The sequence below is a fragment of the Thamnophis elegans genome, chromosome 15 (assembly GCF_009769535.1).
Source record: "Thamnophis elegans isolate rThaEle1 chromosome 15, rThaEle1.pri, whole genome shotgun sequence".
Classification (NCBI taxonomy): domain Eukaryota; kingdom Metazoa; phylum Chordata; class Lepidosauria; order Squamata; family Colubridae; genus Thamnophis; species Thamnophis elegans.
Genome location: NC_045555.1, coordinates 3,092,489 through 3,116,416, shown reverse-complemented (window position 1 = coordinate 3,116,416; position 23,928 = coordinate 3,092,489). Strand labels below are relative to the sequence as shown.

Genomic DNA, 23,928 nt, shown 5'->3' with positions numbered 1-23,928 from the left:
TCCTCACACGCCATCTTGCTACGTACACAAATGGCATTGATGTCCGACTCGTGGCCGGTGAAGGTCTGCCTGCACATCCCTTCTCGGACATCCCACAGCTTGGCTGAGGCATCGCAGGCACCAGAGACAAAACACTTGGAATCCGGAGCGAGGGATAGGCTCATGACATCGCCGGTGTGGCCGGTAAACGTGGTCGTTTGCTGTCCGGTTTCTATGTCCCACAGGGCGCTGTGGTAGGGTGCGAGAAGGAAAAAGCCACCGTCAGAACCACCGAGTCAAGTCTTCTAGGCCAGGGGTCCCCAACCTTTTGGACCTCAGGGACCCCTGAATCCATAATTTTAAATCTCGCGGACCACCAATATATGATCTGCCTAATGACTGACTGGGTGGGCGCGGCAAGGTGGTCATGTGACTGGGTGGGCGTGGTCAACTCAACGTCACGTCAAGGGACGCCTTGCCAGCCTCTACCCACCACTCCTTGCCTGCCTGCCCAGGCTCCTTAGGTCCCCAATGGAAAGCAGTTGCTGGAGCTAAGCAGTCACCAGGAGGAAGAGTTGGCAACAGAGCTCCGTTCAAATTGGATCTGACCGAGAAGGAGGCTCAGCAGAAGCACCTCACTGAGGACTAGGAGCTTAGGCTTTCCAAGCAGAGGGAAGAGCTGCGGGAGTGCAAGTTCAGGTACCGGCGCCTGGAGGCTCAGTGGGCTGAGATGGTCAGCCAGTTCCAGGCCATGATAACAGTTCCACTAGAACGAGGCCCTCCGGCTCTTTGCCACCAGCGGCTCTTCCCTCCAGCCTTCGCCCAAAGCCCCCCACCAGGAGGCTGAAGCAGACCCCAAGTTGGAATTTCTGCCCCCCTCCAACCCGTACAAAAAGACTCCGAAGGGGGAGACTCTCTGCAGCAACACAAGTATTCATTGCACGTATCTGTCCCGGGGGGGCGTAGTTTGAGGACCCCTGATTTAGTGCAATATAAAAAAATACAAATAATTTTTCTGTGGACTACCGGTGGTCCATGGACCACCAGCTGGTGACTGCTGTTCTAGGGGCTTCTCCCGCTCCCTTAAACCCCTGCTGGATTCCCACGCACAGATCAGATTTCTAAATTTGCAATCTTTTCTCTGACTCACAGGCCTTAAAAGACCCGCTTTTATTCTCAACTTTGTTTTATTTATTTTTTTAAAAAATAAGCAGATTATCTCCATGACTTAAAAAGGGGGGCCATCGCTCTGACGGCGAGATCCCAGCATTCAAAGCTTAAGTATTGCGGTTTATTATGTGACATAAAACTGGATGCCCGCAACGATCTGAAGACATCAAAACAGGGATGGGGACGGAGGGGTAAAAAAAGGCCGAGCAGAATAGAAATGGGCTTCTTCCACTACTATAAAATAAAAATCTTGATTAAATCTGGGGAAGAGGACTGCTTTTGGCTAGTATTTCTGGGATGATCAGGAAGGGATTGGAGGGGAGCTCCGCATGGGTTGTGACTCCTAATGGTTAAAAGGCACAAGCTTTCATCACGAAGCCACCACCACCACCACCACCCCTTTTGATTTCGGGGTGCTAAAAATAAACTCCTGCTTGAACATTGCTGCTGGGAGAAAACAGCCTTCTCCCTCCCTCCCTTTTTATGTTTCTGCAGGATTTCAAGGCTGGCCGGGGAGAGAACAAGTGTCCGGCCTGCAGTCATGTTTCCTTGTGGATCTTTGGCCTGCACACTTAATATTACTTTACTATGCATTTTCTATGGTGGGAAAATTTGGAGTTAGATGATATGTAGCCATAACAACATTCTTCTTAGAAAGCCAAGGTCATCCTTTGTCTTTGCACCGCTGCACCTGACCGGAACTGGATGGGTGGAAGCTGCTAGCATGGCAGTGGGAGATTGGACCGTGTGATGGACCTGTGGGTGTGGGGGAAAGATCTTGAACTTTCAACTGGGTGGGGAAAACTGGGAAGCTTTCAGATTCGGGTTTTCCCAGATGTGCCAACATGGCTCTCCTAATAAATTGAAACTTTGAGCAATACTTTGCCTCGGGCTATGATTTATTTTTGGATGCTATTTGGCACCCTGACAACAAGATTTCGGCCGAATGTTCCAACGTTTTGGTTTTTTGGAGCATGCAAAGCTATGACGGTCGTGTAACCCGAGTCCGGATCTTACCAAGTGGTGTCTCCAGAGCTGGTCACAATCTGATTATCATCCACAAACCGGCAACAGGACAAATATCCTAGCAAAAGAGAAAAGCGAGAGAGGGGGTCAAGCCCTTCGAGGAGGTCCAAGCAAGCAAGGAACTGAAAACCATGAGGACTAGCATCGTCTGTGCTGGAGGGTTCCACTAACAGAGTCTTGAAAGCCCGAAAGCATGATCCACCCTCTTCCCTTCTTGCCTTGACAGCTAAGCTCCTGACTTACAACAGTTCATTTAGCGACCGTTCCAAGTTACCATGGCATCGAAAGCAGTGACTTAAGGACAATTTTTCACACTTAACGACCGTTGCAGCATCCCCACGGTCACGTGATCAAAATTATCTCGGCAATTGACTTGTAGTTATGACGGTTGCAGCAATGGGGAAGCCAGATTCACTTAAGAGCCGTGTTACTAACTTAACCGCCACAGTGATTCACTGAACGGCAGCCAGAAAGGCCGTGAAAACTTGCTTAACCAGTCTTGTTTAACAACAGAGGTTTTGAGCTCGATTATGGTCGTAAGCAGAGGACTACCTGTACTTTCCAGAGAATTAGCGAGGGTCCCTTAACACTTCCCACACCTCGTTCCTTTGGAAGCATCTTATCTAGTGGTGTCAAAACTCGATTTCATTGAGGACCGCATCAGGATTGTGTTTGACCTGGGGGGGAAGGTGCAGCTAAGGTGGGCGTGGCCCACATGCACCGCAGGCAAGTCCTTCGCTATTTCCAGGGCAGCCCCGTGGGCCAGAGCTGCCGGAAGACAAGAACAACTAAGAAAGCAGGGTCGACTTGGGAGTAAAGCCAAACTTGGAGGTGAATGGCCCCTCCCATAGGAAACAAAAGAGGAGCGAATGGGGGGGGGGGGCTTTTGCAGGAAACAATTCGTTCCTTTGGTCGTGTCGAGAGTGGAAAGTTCTGTTTGTGACTATAAGAGACTCTGTGCCAAGTGTTTGGAAACTAGTTATCTGGCAGCTGTCCAAGCGAGATAAGGTGCGTGTGGATAAACATTCCTCTGAAAGACTGTTTGCTAAGCCTTGCTGACTGCGAATGAAAGGAATTCAGTCGTGTAAATATAAAAGGGGTTTTGCTGGGACCAAGACTCTGTTTTTTGCTTTTTAAGGAAGCCTGGCTCAGAACAAGGATCTGATCCAACAAGATATCCCAGGATAGCTTCAAAGAAACCCAAGGCCAGAGGAAAAAAATGGTTCCAGCCCTTTGCCATAAATATCCCCCCCAATTCTTCAATTCAACTCAGGCTTTACTCAGAAAATGTTCCCATCTGACTCTCACCTGTAAACCTGGCCAGATTTATAAATAGCTCTTTATTGCTGTCGTATAACCTCGGCTCCCCACCTTTCCTCCCCGGCGAGCTCTTCTCGGAGAGCTGCTTTTCGTCTCCATCCAAAAAGCCTACGCAGCAGAGCAAAGTCAGCGGGACGCAGAGCTTTGCTGGAGGTGGGGGAGCTTTTAAGAAGCGCCAAAGGTTTTCCGGAGCCAAGCTGGCAAGTGGGAGGAAGCAAAGCCCTCATTTTTTATTTATTTATTTTGCAAACAGAAAGAAGAGCGGAGTAAAAATAAGAGGGCTGAGCTGGATGCCCCCCGGGGAGCAAAAGGGTTTGTTTGTTTTGGAGAGGATTCGTGTCACCGCCCCCCAAAAAAATTCCATCTTAAGAAGCTCCGTAGAAAGGGAGGTGGGTTATGGGCTATCTCTAGGGACCAGCAGCCCCAAGGCCGTAAGGAAGGATGCTCAATTCTCTCTGGGCTGGGCTGGGATATATTAAAACGAGCCTGATGTTTGGTGATGCAGAATTACATCTTGCTTTTCCTCTAGAAGAGCGGTTCTCAACCTGTGGGTCGGGACCCCTTTGGGGGGGGTCGAACGACCCTTTCACAGAGGTCGCCTAAGACCGGGGTCACCACAACATGAGGAACTGTATTAAAGGGTCGTGGCATTAGGAAGGTTGAGAGCCACTGGTCTAGAACAAGGACGTCCAACTTTGGCAACTTTTAAAGACCTGTGGACTTCAACATGGCCGACTAGGGAATTCTGGGAGTTGAAGTCCACCGGTCGTTTAAAGCTGCAATGCTGAATGGGGAATTCTGCGAGCGTTCAGAAATGGTTCCCACAGATGGGCCAACATGGCTTTCATAATAAATTGGAACTTTGAGGAATTCTTTTGCCTCGGACTCCGATTTAGTTTTGGGTGCTATTTGGAACCCTGACATTAACCCGAATCTCTATTAAAATACTTCACCAGCTACCCCAACCTTCAGGGTGCTGTCCGGGGTCCTGAACCCCAGCGCCAACCCAAACCCGGGCGGTGTAAAGACTCAGGGAAGATGGACAGCAGGCGTATCTTTCCTGCATTGTCTGGACTTGCCAATCCTAAATAAAACCTTTGAAACCTTGGTGGGTTGGTATCAGAGGTGGTATTCAGCCACCTCGGGCCGGTTTGGGCAAACCGGTAGGAACGAGAATCAGCTGGCCCTGCCCACCCTCCCCTGCGCTATCCTGCCGTATATTTCCTTCTTTCTGGCTCAGCTGATTTGCGCGGCACAGCTGATTTGCACCCCTCCGCAGTTCTACTTGCCGGGGCTGCCTTAAAAGGTAAGCAGCTGAGCTTCAAATGGCTGTATTTTAAACACTGCGCGCAGGCGTGTTAGGCGCCCGCCGACGCACCCACTGAATTGGTTGTTAAACCAGTTGCATCCCAATAAGTATAAGTATAATCTTTATTGTTGTTGTACTTAAATACAGCGAAATACTGGTTGATATGCAGGCCTGCATAGCTCAGAAACATTTTTTTAATTATTCGAGCAAAGCATCCTGACACATGGCTGAAATCACACGTTATTGAACCTTGGGTCTCCTGCAGGAGCAGAGGGTTGGACTAGAAGACCTCCAAGGTCCCTTCCAACTCTGTTATTCTGTACTCTAGGCCACTGTTGGCTTGAGCTCATCCAGAAAACTGGATCCTCAGGTAAGAGGATAGTCTTGGTTAACCCACAAGGAGGCAACCGACAGCTCTGCAGGATTTCTTTGCCCAATATTTTTTTCACTCTCAAGGTGTGTTACATCACTGTCCTCACACCTGTTCTTCTTTGCAAGAACAACAAACATTCCCAAAGGAATCCCACACAGAACGACTGGAAAAGGAGACATTTTAGCCCTGAAACCCTTTTAAAATCTGATGCCCAAGACCGAGATAAGTATCCCATCCGCTTATCCTCTTTTAAAAAAAACCACAACGTTCATCCTTTTTTATTAGCGCTCTGAACTTTGTGTCATGGTGAATTTTGCTTAATGGCCTGCAAGTGGACAGATGCCGATTCAGAGATATTCCCAATCAGGGAGAATTTCTCGGGATTGTCGTGCTAAGACTATTATGACAAAAGTGAGATTATCATCTTTTTAATGGCACAGGAGAGCAGCCGTTTGTGCGAATTGAACAGCGTAATTGGGACAGACGCAGTCAGTTCTCAATCTCTTCCTCTATGATTGGGGGTGGGAAGTACCGTATTTTTTAGAGTATAGGACGCACCCTTCCCCCCCCCCCCGAGAAAGTAGGTAAAAATCTGGGCGCGTCTTATACACTGAATACAGCATTTTTGGCCTCCTGAAACCCCGCCCCGCTTTGCAAAAGTGGATGTGCATAGGCTTTGGGAGGCTTGCAAAGTGCTCCTGGGGGCTGGGGAGCTCATTTTTGCCCCCACCCCCAGGAGCACTCTACAGCCTCCCAAAGCCTCTACATGCCTTCTTTTTTTTTTTTTTGGAAAAAAAGGGCATGCAGAAGGTTTGGGAGGCTTGTAGAGTGCAAAAACTTTTTTTTTTAATTTACCTTTTCAAAATCGTGGTGCATCTTATACTCCGCTGCGTCTTATAGTCGGAAAAAATACGGTACCACCTGACGTAAGGCGAGTTGCATAAAAATCACCCAGAATTTGGGATGCATTCTGAAGCCGACAAACAAGGTGACCTTCACAAGGATGCAGTGTCACCCAGGGGCCAAAGGAACAGAGCCTGGACATACCTGTGTGGCCGGCCAGCTCCCGGCTGACCCGGACGTTGCCTTCGCGTGTTTTCAAGTTGTAAATGGAACAAATGTTATCGAGACCACCGCAGGCCACGTAGTTTCCGGAAGGGGCGTATGCGCAGGTCATGACCCAAGAGGAACGCAATGGGATGGCATGGACCTAGCAAAAGTATAGAAAAAATAAAAAGTATGATCATTTGGTGAGAACAAATAGGCTTACTTACATGAGCTGGTAGATGTTTCACTGGCGCCTAAGTGGCAGGGATGCAGATTTCCTGGCAAATTGGAGGCAGGAACTATTTGACCAATAAATTATCCTGAAATAAGGCTAAAGTTATCCTTTGACCCACAGAAATGAAACTGCACCGGCATTTTCTCAAGAAAATGAATGGAGGTATCGGAAAGGCTGATCTGGCATTGCGCTGCTGCTTTTTAAGCGGTTCATTTTTATTTGGCAAGCCATTTAGGGAAAAGGCCTCTCAATCAACCGGTGGAACAGAAGAAGTTGCCTTCGGAAGTTGTGGGAGCTTCACCCCTGGAAGCTTTCAAGAAGAGACTGGACTGCCCTCTGTCAGAAATGGTGTAGGGTTTCCTTCCTTGGGTGGGGGTTTGGACTAGATGATCTGCAAGGTCCATTCCAACTCTTGTTATTCAGTGGAATGGGTTGCCTTCAGAAGTTGTGAAAGATTCATCACTGGAGGCTTTCAAGAAGAGACTGGACTGCCATCTGTCAGAAATGGTGTGGTGTCTCCTGCTTGGGCAGGGGGCTGGACTAGACCAGGGGTCGGCAAACTTAAACACTCAGAGCCATTTGGATCCATTTCCCACAGAAAAGAAAACACCGGGAGCCACAAAGGTCCTAACCGGAAGACCCCCGTTCAATTCTGGAGCTGCTGACCGGAAGTTCAGTTCTCCCACCATAGTCTCCTCCTAGTACGGCGTACTTTTTCCTCTACCTGTCATAACCAAAAGCCCTATCAATTGTGGAGACAACTGGAAAACCCTCCCCTTGCCATAGCGTCTTCTCTAGGGGCACTGTGCTTCTTCCCCATCCCCCCCCCCACCGGAAGCTCCTTTCAAAATTGTGGCGCCAACCGGTGACGGAGCTGCAGCCGCAGCAGAGGGAGGAAAGAGCCACATGCGGCTCCAGAGCCGCAGTTTGCTGAGCCCTGGACTAGACGACCTACAAGGTCCCTTCCTACTCCTGTTATTCTGTACCTGAGTTTTGTTAGCACTGAATTGCTTGCAAATGGGCTGCTTGCCTCTTCCTATTTTCCCCCACCACGGCCCTGCGAGGTAGGTTGGGCGGAGACACACTGAATGGTTTGAACTCCGAGGGAGCTTTGATGGCTGGGGGGTGTGTGTGTGTGTGCAAGAATCTGAGTTTCCCTGCTCTTAATCTTAACTACTTTTAAGTACTATACATGCTGGTTCCCTCTAAGTTTACAAGTGTTGCATGAATTTTGGGAGAAAACACAATGGGATCGAGAAGATTAAAACTTCTGATAAGATAGCTCTGTTGGGTACCTTAGGGAACTTTGAATATTATGAAATCTGGAACAAAATGCATTAATGGTTGGAAATGAGGAAAGGGAGTCGGAACAGAATATTTTGAGGATTGTAAAATTGGAACTGGATAATACATAGATAAATATATAAAGGAGGATAAGGAATATGTTAATAAGATCAAAGTAGCTATGTACGATAAGTAGAAACTGTATTTGTTGTTATGTTAAAATATGTATGGAAATGACAAAGCCAGAGAGGTCGCGTTATGTCCAATGTTTTAATGCATATTCAATAAAAAAAAATTTTAAGGGAACTTTGAGAAAACATAGTGGTAGGAAAAATGTTTAGAAGGTTAAGTAGCTCTTCTGTAACGTTGCAAACTGTTAGTAATTTCCATTTCCTGCTAAAATTCCCTGTTGTTCACCCCAGCTAGCAGCTCTTCAATGTAATATGTATCTACTGCCAGCAGTAGGGGCTAAACTTGTCTGTAGCTTCAAGAAACAATTACTTTCGGCTTGCAACAAAAGGAGCAACGGGTGTGTATCTTAACTCTTTCACTAGGGCTTTAGCAAATGTAAAAAGAACGCAGGTTTTATGGAACAAAAGTTGTGTTGAAGTTTGCATTGCTAGAATTGTATTTGCACAACAAGGGAAAAGTGAGGAGATTCCTATTGATGAGGTGGTGATCAGGAAAATATTAGAATGTGCAAAAATGAATAGATTAACACTAATAACTAAAGAGAAAGAGTAAACTGAATATTATATGATATGGGAAGTATTTCATCAATGGTTAGAGGGGGAAAAGGGAAATTGGAAATAAGGGAAGAAGACTAAAGAAGAGTAGAAAATATGTTAAGATAGAGGCATAAACAAGATGATAATTGTTAACATTATGATGAGGAAGAGAATTATGTTTAACGTTATTATTGTATTTTTATTAGAAGATATGTTAGGAGGAAAACGAATAGGTTAATAATGTTCATTTAATATACAATTTTAAGATCAGAACATTAACATTAATGTGAATGATGTTGTTAATGCTGAAAGCTGTTGCACAGAGATATTTTACCCTGACGAGAGACTGTGATGAAATGTTTGTATGTGGGGAAAAAACCCTTTAAAAAAAAGAATTGCTTTCCTGCAATTCAACAACAACCAGAACATTGTTTTGTCTCTCACCTTGTTTGTGGTGTAGCTGTCCCAAATGATCAGTTTTCCATCTTGTGATGCACTAACCAGAAGCCTAGAAGGGCAGACAAGGGAGAATAAATGGTGTTGTTGTTGTTGTTTTGGCTAATCATACAGTGAACTGGTCCAGACTGGCCTCGATCAATTGATTGAATCCTTCACAAGAGGTTCTCATCAAACCACGTTACCTTTGCTTAAGCTTAACCCAGGAACCGTATCAATGGCTTCGGTGCCGTTTAAATCCTGAAGTTTGGAGTGCCGTAATCTGCGCGCATCTTTGCTAAGTGGCCATTTAACCATCCAAACTCAGCCATAGGAAACACTTGTGCGTGTCAACTCACAAAGCACCCCTAGCCTGCTCTTGAGTTGCCATAGGCAAAGGGGATGGGAAACTGACCAAGCAGCCACAAACGGAAGCATATTCCAGGCATAACTTTCTCAAGGCTGTCTCCCAGGTTACCCACAGCAGCTGGAGGGGGAGTGATCTCTACAGCCCGGCCCTTGGAGAATGTGATTTATGGCACACCGGGGGGGGGGGGGGAATAGGGTCATAATTGGGCTGTAAAGTACGTGGGGTGAGAGCTGGCTTCACATGTTGCTCCTAATAAATAACTGGATTTCTTTTGAAGCTTGGCTCCAGGCTCATGATTTAATTAGGCATCCGAATTGCGACCACAATTGAAACCGAACTACCATTTACTAAGCAGAGTGGCTGCTGAGTCACACCCAATTTTACAACTTTTTTTGCCATGGTCGTTAAGTGACTCACAAGGGTCATTGAGTAAAGTGGGCGGCCATTATGCAAATCTGCCTCCCACCCCCACTGACTTTGCTGGTTGGAAGCTGGAAGGGGAGGTTTCGAGCGGCAATCATGTGACCTCGTGAAGTGCTATCATGGTAAATCCATGCCTGAATTTTGATCATGTGACTGCAGAGGCATTACAGTGGTTGTGAGTGACTTTTTCCAGTGCTGTTGTAACCTTGAACGGTCACTAAAATGAACAGTTGTAATGTGAGGAGTACCTATATATTATCCAATAACGAACCCAGGAAAGTGCGTTGAAAGTAACTGGGGTGGATCTGCTGATATTTCCACCTTGGGATCTTTTCTACGAGATTACAAAGATCCGGGAATCTGTAAAGACCTTAACATTGATTATCTAGATTCCTTTCAGTCTGGATTCAGGCCTGGCTACAGTACGGAAACTGCTTTGGTCACGCTGATCAATGATCTCTGGAGAGCCAGGGACAGGGGTCATGCCTCTGTCCTAGTGCTCCTTGACCTCTCAGCGGCCTTCGATACCATCAACCATGGTATTCTTCTGCGGCGGTTGCGGGAGGTGGGAGGCACCGTTCCCCGGTGGTTCTCCTCCTACCTCTCGGATAGGTCGCAGTCGGTGTTGGCTGGAGGACAGAGGTCGACCCCTAGGCCCCTTAAGTATGGGGTGCCACAGGGTTCGGTCCTGTCCCCCCTCCTGTTTAACATCTACATGAAGCCACTGGGTGAGATCATTCGGCGGCACGGGATAAAATACCACCAATATGCGGACGATACACAGTTGTATCTGTCCGCCCCATGCCAATCTAGTGAAGCGGTTGACGTGATGTGTCAGTGCCTGGAGGCTGTTAGGGTCTGGATGGGTGTGAACAAGCTTGCACTCAATCCCGACAAGACCGAGTGGCTTGTGTTTTTCCCTCCCAATAATTGGCCTTGTATTCCAACTCTCAGGCTGGGGGGTGAAATTATACGCCCCTCAGACAGGGTTCGCAATTTGGGAATCCTCCTGGATCCACAGCTGACTTTAGAGCATCATTTGTCAGCTGTGACCAGGGGGACATTTGCCCAGGTCTGCCTGGTGCACCAATTGCGTCCCTACCTGAACCGGGAGGCACTTAGAACAGTCACTCACGCCCTTGTGACCTCAAGACTGGACTACTGTAATGCGCTCTACATGGGGCAGCCCTTGAAGAGCATTCGGAGACTTCAGCTTGTCCAGAATGCAGCCGCACGAGCGATTGTGGGTGCACCTTGGTACACCCGTTACACCTATCCTCCGCGAGCTGCACTGGCTGCCTATCGGACTCCGGACACGCTTCAAGGTGCTAGTCGTTACTTTTAAAGCCCTACATGGTATCGGACCTGGGTACTTGAGAGACCGCCTTCTGCCAATTACCTCCCTATGACCAATTAGATCCCATAGATTAGGCCTCCTCTGGATTCCATCAACTAGCCAGTATCGACTGTTGACCCCCCGGGGGAGGGCCTTCTCTGTGGCTGCTCCGGCCCTCTGGAACGATCTCCCCGTGGAGATTCGGACCCTCGCCACCCTTCAGGCTTTCCGCAAAGCCGTTAAAACCTGGCTGTTCCGGCAGGCCTGGGGCTGATGAGTTCCCAGCCCCACTCGAATTGTTGCGGCTGTTGACGAGTTTTTAATTTGTTTTTTGTATTTGTCTTGTCTTCTTGTTTTTTTGTACTTCCACTTTCCCTATTTAGTTTGTTAGCCGCCCTGAGTCCCCTCGGGGAATAGGGCGGCATACAAGTTTAATAAAAACTAAACTAAACTAAACTAAAAACTGTAGTTATTTTTTTAGCGTCTATTTTATTTATTGCTGCACGGCATGTCATATCTTGGATTTACATATTTCAAAGGGTGTTTGTAAACTTTGCTTGTACAATTAGCTTTGACTTTAAGCTTGCTCTATGTTTGAATGCCATGCTGACAGAGTTCATTAATAATCAGTTTTAAAAAAAGAGTAACAGGGATTAGTGAAGAAACAAAACTGAGTAATTATTAAGATTCTTTTTTCTTGGATTAAAAACGGCCCTTCCGATACAGCTTTGGTCAATTCCCCCCACCCCCCCCCCCCAAAAAGGAGGGAAGGGGGCTGCTGTCTTTTTGAAAAACAAGCCCAGTTCTGTGTCAACAAAGAAGAATAAATGTTAACTTTACTTGTCAGCATCGCTTAATATTCTACGTTCTGGAGCAGGAAAGTACAATTGTTAAAACTTATTAATGACTGCGGTGGCTTTGTTTAAATAAACCTTTCCTGGTTGGGAGTTTGTGTTTCGGAGCTTTGCTCAAACTCCAGGCCAAAAAAATAATAAAAATAAATGATCTGGCTTGAAGCTCGTTTCAAAAATTCAACCCCTGAGGTCAAAGGGACTCAACCAATGCTTGTTTAAGGACAGTTCAAAACTTCCAAAAGTCCTGAAAGAAATGACTCGCTGTTGGACCCCAGGCTAACAAATATTCCTGCAGTCCCATCATCAAAATTCAGGTGTTAAAGGTAACCAAAGGTAGCTAAGACGGTGAGCTTGTCGATCAGAAAGGTTGGCAGTTCGGCGCTTCAAATCCCAAATGCCGCGTAACGGAGTGAGCTCCTGTTACTTGTCCCAGCTTCTGCCAATCTAGCAATTCGAAAGCATGCAGAAAAATAGGAACCACCTTTGGTGGGAAGGGAACAGTGTTCCATGCGCCTTTGGGAGTTGAGTCATGCTGGCCACATGACCACAGAGACGTCTTCGGACAGCGCTGGCTCTTCAGCTTTGAAACAAAGATGAGCACCGCCCCCTAGAGTCGGGAACGACTAACACATATGTGCGAGGGGAACCCTTATCTTTACCTAAAGTAACCAGCATGTATTCACCACGGCTGCCATGTCTCGGGGTCATGTGATCATGGTTTGCCATTGTTCCCCAGCCCGTTTCCAACAAGCACAGTCAATGGGAGAAGCCAGATTCCCTTAACGTCCTCATGAGTCACTGAACGACTGCACTGATTTGCTTAACGACCACGGCCAAAAAGATTGCCAAATTGGTGGCGGCTCGCGAAACAACTGTCTTTGCGTAGCAACGGACATCCTGGGCCCAATTACGGTCGTAAATAGAGCACTAGTCATACATCGAGGAAAAATGGCTGGGGTGAAGCAGGAGGGAGTCCTAGTTGGTCATCTGTTGTGTTGCACAAAGCAGCAACACAACCAGGACTCTGTTCTAATGTTCCTCCCACTTTCCTTCTATCTTCCCCCACCAGCACCTTCCCTCTCCTGACGAGGAGGAGGAACCTTGTGCTGGGGACAACCTGTCCAGGCTAGGTAACTTACCTGGAATCAGTCCCCCAGTGCATGGCATAAATTTTGGCCAAGTGTCCTCGCAGTGTTCTTCTAGTGCGCATCTGAATACGACCCACGGGATCAATGTTGGCTGTGATCTGGAAAAAAAGAATTGCATATAACCTGTCAAACGCTACTACACAAAGGTGTCTGTGTGTAAGAGGGAGGCGCACACAGAGAAAGAGAGACAGAGAGAAAGACAGAGAGAGAGAAAGAGAGAGAGAAAGAGAGAGAAATAGAGAGGGGAGGGAGGCAGGAAAGAAGGGGAGAAAAAGAGATGAAGGTGGAAGAAGGAGAGACAGGAAGAGAACGAGGGAGAAAGAGAGAGATGAAGAAAAGAGGGAGAAAGGGAAGGAAGGAAAGAAGGAAAGAAGAAGGGAGAGAGGGAGGGGGAGAAAGAGAAATGAAGGAAGGAGGGAGAGAGAGAAAGGGAGAGGGAGGGGGAGAAAGAGAGAGGAAGGAGAGAAAGAGGGAAGGAAGAAGAGAGAAAGATAGAGGGAGGGAGGGGGAGAAAGAGAGAGATGAAGGAAGGAGAGGGGGGGAAACAGAAACAGAGGGGGGGGGAGATAAAGGGAGGAGGGGAGGGGAGAGAGAGGGGGGGGAGGGAGAGAGAGAATACACTATAGCAGAGGTGTCCAACCTGGGCAATTATAAGACCTATGGACTTCAATTCCCAGAATTCCCTAAGAGAATTCTGGGAGTTGAAGTCCACAAGCCTTACAGTGGCCGAGGTTGGGCACACCCTGTCTTAACATATGAGATAATACGAATAGGGTTATATGCCTGCCAGGGTCTTTATTATTGCAAACTACTAAAGGCCCAGAGGGACTCGTTAAAACCCGAAGGTGTCACACACAAAAAGGTTTGGCTGCCCAACACAAACAGACTTTCTAAGAAAAGTGCTTGTAAAAAAGGAAATGGTTTTCCTCGTCATGTGGCTAAGTAAACACCACAAGGGCGACAACACAAGTCTGCATATCTGCACTGCCTCCACGCCACACAAACTATTTCGCTCCCTAACACAGAAAACAGAATTTTCCCCCTTTCTCCCCACTTCCACATTTAAAACTATTATCGTCACAAATAGTTTTAGCATTTGTTACACTTAAAGTGAGCTTAGCACTGCTTTTTGAAGCCAAGATTCCCAGATAAATGATCATTCGTGGCTAACTCTTGGTCTGTAATCCTTCTAAATCTAGTTTGAAGGAGGCAAACCTCTCCAGTGGCAGCTCCCTAAGAGGACACCGGATCAACTAGCCACTTAAGCCATCATTAAGAAAATAAAACGAGGGCCTTTTTTTTTGGGGGGGGGGGGTCCAAGGAGAAAAATGTTATGGAAGTGAAGAGCAACAAAAGGATGATGGAGAAATATTGAAGTGCCCGAATTAGAGGAATGGATTGCTGATTATGGCAGAACAGGACAGAAAGGTCAAATGTCTACTGCTTGCTTGGGGGGGGACCCATACAGGTAGTCCTTGACTTAAAACTGTTCGTTTAGTGACTCTTAGAAGTGACAAGGGGAATGAAAAGGTGACTCAGGACTGGGTTTTTTGACTGTCACAACATCCCCAGCGTCATGTGATCAAAATTCAGCTTGCTTAGCAACTGGCATGTATTTATGAATACAAGAGAATAAAATAGGAGAATAATATAGAACATAGAATAGAATAAAGAACAATATAGAATAGAATATAGAATATAATAATATAGAATATAGAATATAATAATATAGAATATAGAATATAATAATATAGAATATAGAATAAAATAGAATATAGAACAATATAGAATATAGAATAATATAGAATAGAATATAGAATATAATATAGAATATAGAATAAAATTAAAAAATAGAATATAGAATAATATAGAAAATAGAATATAGAATAATATAGAATAGAATATAGAACAATATAGAATATAGAACAGAATATAGAATATAGTAGAAAATAATATAGAATAGAATATAGAACCACACAGAATATAAAATAGAATAAAATAAAATAGAGAATATAGAAAATAAAATAGAATAGAGAATAATATAGAATATAGAATAGAATAAAATAGAGAATAATATAGAAAATAGAATAGAAATAACAGAGCTGGAAGGGACCTATGGAGGTCTTCTAGTCCAACCCCCTGCTTAGACAGGAAACCCCACACCACTTCAGAAATTTTGAGCTCCATTGTGGTCGCAAGTCAAGGAGCAACTGTATGCCACTTTTATGCGACACAAAACGCTTTGATTAAATTTCACACACACACACAGCACGCAGACCTTACCTGGGCCAAAGTAGCGTCAGCACAGGCTTTCCTAGCATCCTGCAGGAAAGAAAAAAAGAATGTGTGAATGCTTGCATAGGAGTAATAGCCAAATGAATGGGGGGGGACCCACATTTTTTCCCCTGCTTCTGTTTTAGAATGACTGTTCACTATCCTAGGGCTGCGTCCTGATAGGGAAAGGGCACACGTCAATACCTCTCGGAGGAGGGAAGCCCTTCTCTATTTACCGGAAGCTTATAATCTGACTAAGAATTCAGAAAGCCTATTAAGAGCCAGTCGCATCTCCCTCGATCAAATGGCCAAAAAAAAAAAAAGGAAAAAAAAGGAAGGGTGATTAGGACGAAGGGGAGGGCGGGTGGCAAAAGGTTTTCAGACAAGCTAAGCCGGATAATCTCTTTTATGAAACCCCTTTCCGCTGGGCATCGCAAGCGGCATCAATTCTGCTCAGTGCCCACGTTGGCCTAAATGTTAAAACAGCCGCTCGAAATGTGATCTCGTTACTCGTGGTTAGGGAATTCCAGCACGGATTCCAATCTGGCGGAGAGGAGATTTAAACACGATTCTGCTGCTCGGCGGCTCGAAGATAATAGAATTTAAGGCAATAGCGTCTGGTCGATAATCAGGTTTAGCTTCCCTTGCCCTAATATAGGGCAATAGTTTCAATATTCAATATATAGTAGTCCCTGTATCCAACACCTTTTAAGATGTGTTGACTTCAACTCCCAGAACACCCCAGCCAGCATGGCGGTTGAAGTCCACACGTCTTAAAATGCCAATGGTGGGGAAACACTGCTTGAGAAACAGTGGATCTGAAATGCACAAAGAACTTTACCAAAAGTTTCTGCCGGATTTTGATGTGCGTATATTTGGGGCGGTCATTCTGTGCTACCTATAAGTAGTGCGGTGGCCTAGCGGTCGAGCTCTCACCTCACAATCAGGAGGCTGTGATTTCGATCCTAGGTAGAGGCGGATATTTCTCTCTCTGGGCACAATGAGAAATCTATCTGCTGGGGAAAAAAACTCTGCTCTGGTGACAGGAAGGGCATCTGGCCAGTAAATACTCAGCTCCATTCAGTTGCCCAAGACTCCACCACGCAAGGGATTAGGGGGCCTTTAAAAGAAGATGATGATTCTGTGCTACCTACGGTCCAGTAGTGGGTTCCTACCGGTTTGGACCAGTTCAGCCAAAGCAGTAGTGGTTTGGCAGCCTAGGTCACTGGAACCGGCAGCGACCCAGGCCTGCCACACCCCCAAACTGGTTCTCCTGGCGGCATTGTAGTCGCCGTCATCTTGTTTTTCGCTTCTGCGGATAGCAATTTTTGTTGTGTTGTGCATGCTCGCGCAGAGTGCCCACGAGCGAACCAGTAGTAGTGCCGGAACCCACCCCTGCTACGGTCACTGCCATATGGTACTTGGTAGCTTAAATATGTCACAGGGTGTAACAGATGCTGAAAAATGGACTTAAATGAGTAGGAAAAAGAAATGTTTGCCTGCACAATCAAAAATACCCCTCAAAAAAAAATCCAATTTCAAGGCCATTTTTCATGTGGTGGCTATCTCAGCCCAACGGTGCTTTTCATTCCATACAATTCTTTAATGTTAATGGTTTTTTTTTTTCATTTTAATGAAAACACCTGTCAAAATCCAATTTTAGATATCCCCCCTCCCCCATGCCTAATCTTTGAAAATTCTATAAATCAAAGATCTCAGGAATATTTCACTGAAGGAGGAGAGGAAACAAGTTAATACTTACTCTGATTTGGTTCTTTAGTTGTTCAGCCTCCTGGCGTAACTGATCGAGTTCACTCATCTTCCCGCACTAATGGTGTGCAGCTTTTGTCACTCCTTAAAAGCTTAAAAACCTGCAAAATAGATAAAAGGAGAGAGTGTGACTCAGCTAATCTTTTGGTCATCTAATAGGGAACGAAATATTTATACCGACATTCATCCTAAAATCCTGGGCTAAGTACAAGCAGTTCTCGACTTACGTCCACAACTGAGCCCAAAGTTTATGCCGCTGAAGTGAGACATCTGTTAAGTGAGTTTTGCCCCATTTTTACGACTTTTCTGGCCTCCGCTGTTAAGGGAATCACTGCAGTTGTTAAGTTAGTGACACGGCTGTTAAGCAAATCTGGCTTCCCCGTTGACTCTGCATGTCAGAAGGTCGCAAAAGGGGGCCACGTGACCCAGGGACGCTGCAACTGTCGTAAATATGAGTTGGTCGCCAAGTGTCTGAATTTTGAACACCTGACCCGCAGGGATGTTGCAACAGCTGTGTGAAAAATGGCCGTGAGTCCTTTTTTTTCAGTCCTGTTGTAATTTTGAACTGCCACTAAATGATCTGTTGTAAGTCGAGGACTACTGGTAACACTGAATTACATGACATTTGTAAACTATGCACTCTTCTCAATTATTATTTTTCAAAGACTGCAAAGGAGAAAACAAAGTAATAGAAATACTACTTCCCGTTATTGATTTTAGATATATTTCGGGGGTTTGTTTTTTTTGCGCTCGCTCTTGAATTTTCCTTTGAGAGATAGAACAGAATAGAAGGCAAAACAGAACAGAACAGAATAAGAACAGGAACAGAACAGAATAGAATTCTTTATTGGCCGTGTGACAAGGAATTTGTCTCTGGGGCATACCTTGTGTGTCCAATCACACTTGACCAATAAAGAATTCTATTCTGTTCTATTCCTGTTCTATTCAAGAGTGAATCTAAAGGGAAATATATATATATATACTCTATAAGTATAATTCAATTCTCTTATCTCAATGAACCACTTTTAGATTTGCCCCCTTTCAGGTTTATCCTTTTTATCCCCCCTCCCAAGAAAATAGGATCACTGCATATATAAAACATCCTGTCTTTCAAAAAACAGCAGCCTGTGGAAGCCATCCCAGTTGGCTGGATTTATTCCAGCTGTTTTCCCCAGCTCCAGCACAACCTCTCCAACGAGACTGGGAAAAACTCGTACAAACGCCTGTGAAATGCGGCAGGACTTTTGGATGGCAAAAATCCCAATCTTTTCATCTTCCCAGACCCTCAAACTCCCAAGGATCCTTCCGGGCTTCCAGAGCTGTTAAATGTTTTAATTTCACCCACCAATTTCTTCCCTTGCACTCCAGAGTCAGATCGCCGAAGCTGATCCGACACTGGCAAACAGATAACATTTCCAAAATTACAATTTATTCTCCCGCGCATTAGCGTTCAGACAAGGTTTTGTAAGGAGTTCGCCACCATCCAGGTCCTCCATTGATCAGCTACGTGATAGAATATAATCTTGGAGGGGGGGGATGGCCCATGGCCAAGTCCTCCTTTAGCCACATAAGCTCAAAAGGTCACATTTTGTGGCAATCTCTCTTTCTCTCAGACACCCCCAACATTGTGGTTTGAGGTGAAAAAAAGGGGGGAGGGGAAGCATTTTGAATCAAGTTCTAAATCCGTGATGGCGAACCTACTGCATGCATGCCACAGCCCAGCTGCAATGTGCATGCACGCCTCCCGCCAGCCAGCTGGTCTTTGCATTTCTGCTACACATGGGGGGGGGCTGTAGGGATGCACGCACGCATGCACGCTCGCATTGCATTTTGGGGCCTCATGCAGCGCCCCTGCACCGATTTAGATCTGGAAAGCCTGCACCAACCTAGAAGATAAAACAGGGCGCGTGGATGCCACACAAGCACCCCCCACCCGCGTGCCCTGTTTTCAGCCTAGAAAGCCTCCTGCACCAACCTGGAAGCCAAAAATGGATGAGAGCAGGGCAGGACGCATGCGCTGGGGGAGGGGGGAAGCTCACACGTACATGTGTGGGGGCGGGGCACACATGGGGGGTTATGCATGCATGCGTGGGGGGGTCGCAATGGCATTGCATTATGGGTGTGGCCACGGGCGCTGGCTGTTGTAAACATGCGCGTGCTTTCAACCTTTTTGGTTAGCCACCACTGCCCTGAATGATCAATAATTTAAAATAATTTTACAAGAGCTACCTCAGTCTGAACCGGCAGCGACGGCTACACCCAGAAGCATCTCCGAAATTCTGGATTGCAGGATCATGGCTAATGCTTCATAATCTCCCGGCTCGAGTTAGCCATTGGTGCAAATCCAATTAAGATGATGCCTGGATGATCTTAAGCCTAGCCTCTCTTTATCCCGGGGGCTGTTTCGAGAAGCTAACCCCAGGGAGAAAGGACCATAGGGCGGAGTTGCGGGGCAGGTCTTCCTGTCTTGACATAATTCAAAATAGTTAAAGAGTCTATGAAGATTCTTGTTCATCCCGGTCACGATTGTCTCAAAGATGCCTTTTTCAAATCATGTCTCCCCTGGTCCTTCTCTTCCCTAGACCAGCCATGCCCAGTTCTTGCAACCGTTCTTTGTGTGTTTCAGCCTCCAGTCCCCTCATCATCCAGGTTGCTCTCCTCTCCACTTTTTCTAAAGTTTCAACATCATTTTTTTTTAATACCAAAACTGGATGCAATATTCCAAGGGTGGCCTTACCAGGGCGTGACAAATCTAATGAATGGATGAACGCTTTGCTCACAATTTCAAATAGTCAAAAGATCTAGTAGAAAGAATATTTAGATGCACATTCATGATTCAGCCACATGGCCTGACCAAATTATTTGGTCTTCCTCTTTTGGACAGAAAGGCATTCTTTAATAGCCATAACGGCTAAACGGGAGGGGATGGGGGGACAAACTCTAATTGCCGTTTCAACGGTCACTTGCAACGAACCAAACCAAGAATCAAGTCAGCCTGGAAAATATTTTCCCGGTTGTATTTTACCCAGCAAGCTTTTTTTTCCAATGGTGCTATTGTACCCCATAATTTAACTCATTTTTTTTTTTTTAAAATTGCCTCTTAGCCCAACGATGCTACAATCAGAAAAAGACCGAGAAAGGATTTGAGTTATAATCAAAGGATGCTTACCCAGTATCTTGAAGCAGGGAACCAATTGAAGAAAGTGGGGCTAATTTTACTTAAACTCACCTAGTTAAACTGCTGTTATGACACTGAATTTAAATCCTAATTATTTGTAGATGACTGTGCTGTGCTAATATTCACAGCAATAGTTTTATCTTAAAACCCCACAAAAGCCGCCAAAACAGATTTCCCTGCGAAATGAAATTAAAACAAGCGCTGTTTGCAACCACTATTATTAACAAGGTAAAGCTTAACAAGGGTTGGCGGTTGCAACTTCGGGGGGGAGGGGTCTGCGCCAGCCCACCTGTACCAATTGTTGATGCCGTTAAATACCATGCTAAATTTCGAATTAACGAAAAGGACTGGGGCTTTGATTAATTATCTGTATGCTCCAAACTGTAACACTGAGGTTTTTGCTGCCAAAAAGAAAGGGGGGGGGGGTTGCTCTCATGATTTCCCCAGATCAATTCCCAGGCACCTGAGTGTAGAACAAGAAGCAATGGGTGGAAACTAATCAAGGAGAGAAGCCACTTAGAACTGAGGAGGAATTTCCTGATAGTGAGGATAATTAATCAGTGGAACAGAAGTTGCCTCCAGAAGTTGTGGATGCCCCAACACTGGAAGTCTTTAAGATGATGTTGGATAGCCATTTGTCTGAAGTGGTGTAGGGTTACCTGCCTAGGCAGGGGGTTGGACTAGAAGACCTCCAAGGCCCCTTCCAACTCTGCTATTGTAGTGTATTGTATAATAACTTGTAAAAATTGTTTTATATTGAAAGGTATTCCCCTCGGATGTTAACTGGGGGTGTCTTTTTCAAGGGGTGTCCTTTCGTCAAAGATTTCAGAGGTGAAGTTTCCAGCATTTGCATACAGGAGGTCCTCGACTTACAACAGTTCATTTAGTGACTGATAAAAGTTACAACGGCATTGAAATTAAGTGACTAATGGCTGCTTTTCACACTTACGACCGGGTTCATATTTATGACCGTTGCTGTGTCCCAAGGTCACGTGTTCCCACGATGGCGGCCTTCTGACCAGCAAAATCAGTGGGGAAGCCTGATTCACTTAACAACTGGGTTGCTGACTTATCCACTGCAGTGATCCACTTAACAACTGTGGCGAGAAAGGTCGTAAAGTGGGCAAAAAATAAATGTCTCACTTAATAACAAAAGTATTGTGCTCAATTGTGGTCGTAAGTCTTCATCTCAAGCTGGAGCTTAAAAAAAAAGGAAAACTGAACTGCCGCTAACAACTTAAAATGAAGAAAATCAATAAGACCTCAGAAGAAGCCATGAACCTGATACAAAAATAGAAATGGAAAAGGTTGGACAAAAAAGAGAACAAAAGGACTCAGCGGTAGACCTGAAGGGACCATCCCAAGTAAAGATTCCTCACTTTTACAAACACCGAATACGCTTCCCCCCAAATAGATTTTTTACAAGATTAGAAATATCCATTTACCCGATTCAAGAGAACTGTGCCATCAGTTGGTAAAAGGTGGCTCCATTAACCCGAAAAAATTCAATTCCAACATTTCTGAACTGTCTCCAAGGTCAGCCCTATAAAGAATGCCTTTACAGTGCAGGTAGTCCTTGACCTATGACCACAATCGGGACTAGAAAGTCCACAGCGAAGGAAGGAAGGAAGGAAAGAAGGAAGGAAGGAAGGGAGAGAGAAAGCAAGAGAAGGAAGGAGAGATAAAGAGGGAGAGAGGAAGGAAGGAACGAAGGAAGGAGAGAAGAGACAAGGAAAGAAGAAGAAAGCAGGAAGGAAGGGAGAAAAGAGTGTGAGAGAGAAAGCAAGAAAAGGAAGGAGAGATCAAACAAAAGAGGGAGGGAGAGAGGGAAGGAAGGAGAGAAGAGACAAGGAAGGAAGGAAGGAGAAAGCAGGAAGGGAGGGAGGGAGGAAAGAGTGGGTGAGAGAGAAAGCAAGAGAACGAAGGAGAGATAAAGAGGGAGAAAGGAAGGAAGGAAGGAAGGAAGGATTGTAAATTGAGGACTACCTGTAATCTAACCTACCTGGACACTTCATAACATGGAATGACCTTAACCAGGTTATCCTCACCCAGGAAAGGCTGCAGCTGAGGAAGGACCCAACTGTCATGGCGGCGTGAACCTGACCCTGGAAGAGAGCCACCCACTCACGGCAATCTCATTTCCTCCTGGGAGATTCCCTTGGGCTCCCTACGTGGGCAGATCCCTTAAGCTTTCCAAACCAAAGGCAGACCTCCCATCCTCACCCAATTCACAACAGGCTTAAAAGCTTCCGGATTCCTCGGAGATGCCATCCAAACGGCTGGCCAAACATTTGACTTCTTGGAAACAAAATGCTCGCTATGAATTCACTTTTGAAACCTGGGAGAAGCCCAATCTGCCTAAACAAGGAACATAATAACAACAACAACAACAACAAGGCAGTAATATCCAGGAATAGTTCCCCCCCTTGCATACAATCAGACAGCAGTAAAAATTATCCATTAAACCAGTTAAAGCAATAGCAACAGCACTTAGACTTATATACCGCTTCACAGGGCTTTTACAGCCCTAAGCGGTTTACAAAGTCAGCCTCTCCCCCCCCCCCCTTCCAACAATCTGGGTCTTCATTTTATCAACCTCAGAAGGACGAGTCAACCACGATGAGCTGGTGAGGATCGAACTCCTGGCTGAGTCAGCCTGCAATACTGCATTTTAACCACTATTATAATAATTCAATGATGTACAATCCCCGATTTACGACCGCAAAATGGGATCACATGACAACCACACACACAGAGGACACTGCAACCGTCGTAAATACAAGTCAGCTGCCAAGCATCTGAATTCTGATGACATGACCATGGGAACACAGCAACAGTCATTAAGTGGGGGGAAAGGTTCTAAGTCACTTTTTTCAGTGCTGTTGTAAATTTGAATGGTCACTAAACAAACTCTTGTTAAATTGAGGACTACCCGTATTGGAAATAATTTCTGTCAAGTTTTTGCTTCACCTCAAAACTGGTGAGGAGTGTCAAATCCTATGTCTAAAATAGAAAAAAATATTTCCTTGGGGAATCACATGCTTTTGTGTAGGTATTAAAGAACACAATGATTCAAACATGATTTAGCATAGAGGTGTCAAACTTGCATCGAACAGGGAATTCCCCCCCACCTTCGCTAAACCGGGCGAGGGTGGGGCCAGCACATGAGGCAACTGGGCCACGGGCCGCGAGTCACGACTTTTGACACCCCTGATTTAGCACCTTCCTCTGGATCAGGGGTCAGCAACCTGTGTGGCTCTGGAGCCGCATGTGGCTCTTTCACCCCTCTGCTGTGGCTCCCGATCGCCGGTTGGCTCCACAATTGATAGAGCTTTCGGTTAGGACAGGCAGAGGAAAAAGGATGCCGCGCTAGGAGACTCTATAGTGGGGGAACTAGACTTTGGGTCGGCTTCAGAATTGAGCGGGGGGCTTCCGGTAAGGACCTTTGAGGCTCTTTGAGTGTTTAAGGTTGCCGGCCCCTGCTCTGGATATATGCCTGTTAAAGAGGCAAAAGCTTGTTTTAAGATGCTTAAACAGTGATCAAGTGAATTATGGTGGAAAGGGACTTGAAGTCAATTTCTTTTCTATTTTGGAGTAACACCTGGAAGGAAACATTCAAAAGTTTGCACCTGAATTCTTTTCTGTCCTGGAAATTATGAGCATCCATCC

General features: G+C 45.7%; 1 protein-coding gene across 1 annotated transcript in view; it reads right to left on the bottom strand.

Annotated features, from left to right (window-relative positions):
- The window catches only part of GNB1 (G protein subunit beta 1), a 56,998-nt gene that overhangs the window by 5,749 nt on the left and 27,321 nt on the right, over positions 1 to 23,928 (bottom strand). The window contains exons 2-8 of the mRNA XM_032231880.1: positions 17,074 to 17,182; positions 15,321 to 15,359; positions 13,029 to 13,135; positions 8,916 to 8,979; positions 6,225 to 6,387; positions 2,167 to 2,233; positions 27 to 228 (exon numbers count right to left, since the gene is read on the bottom strand). Of these exons, the coding sequence (XP_032087771.1) occupies positions 27 to 228; positions 2,167 to 2,233; positions 6,225 to 6,387; positions 8,916 to 8,979; positions 13,029 to 13,135; positions 15,321 to 15,359; positions 17,074 to 17,130 (699 nt within the window). The 5' untranslated portion in view covers positions 17,131 to 17,182. The remainder of the gene's footprint in view (positions 1 to 26; positions 229 to 2,166; positions 2,234 to 6,224; positions 6,388 to 8,915; positions 8,980 to 13,028; positions 13,136 to 15,320; positions 15,360 to 17,073; positions 17,183 to 23,928) is intronic.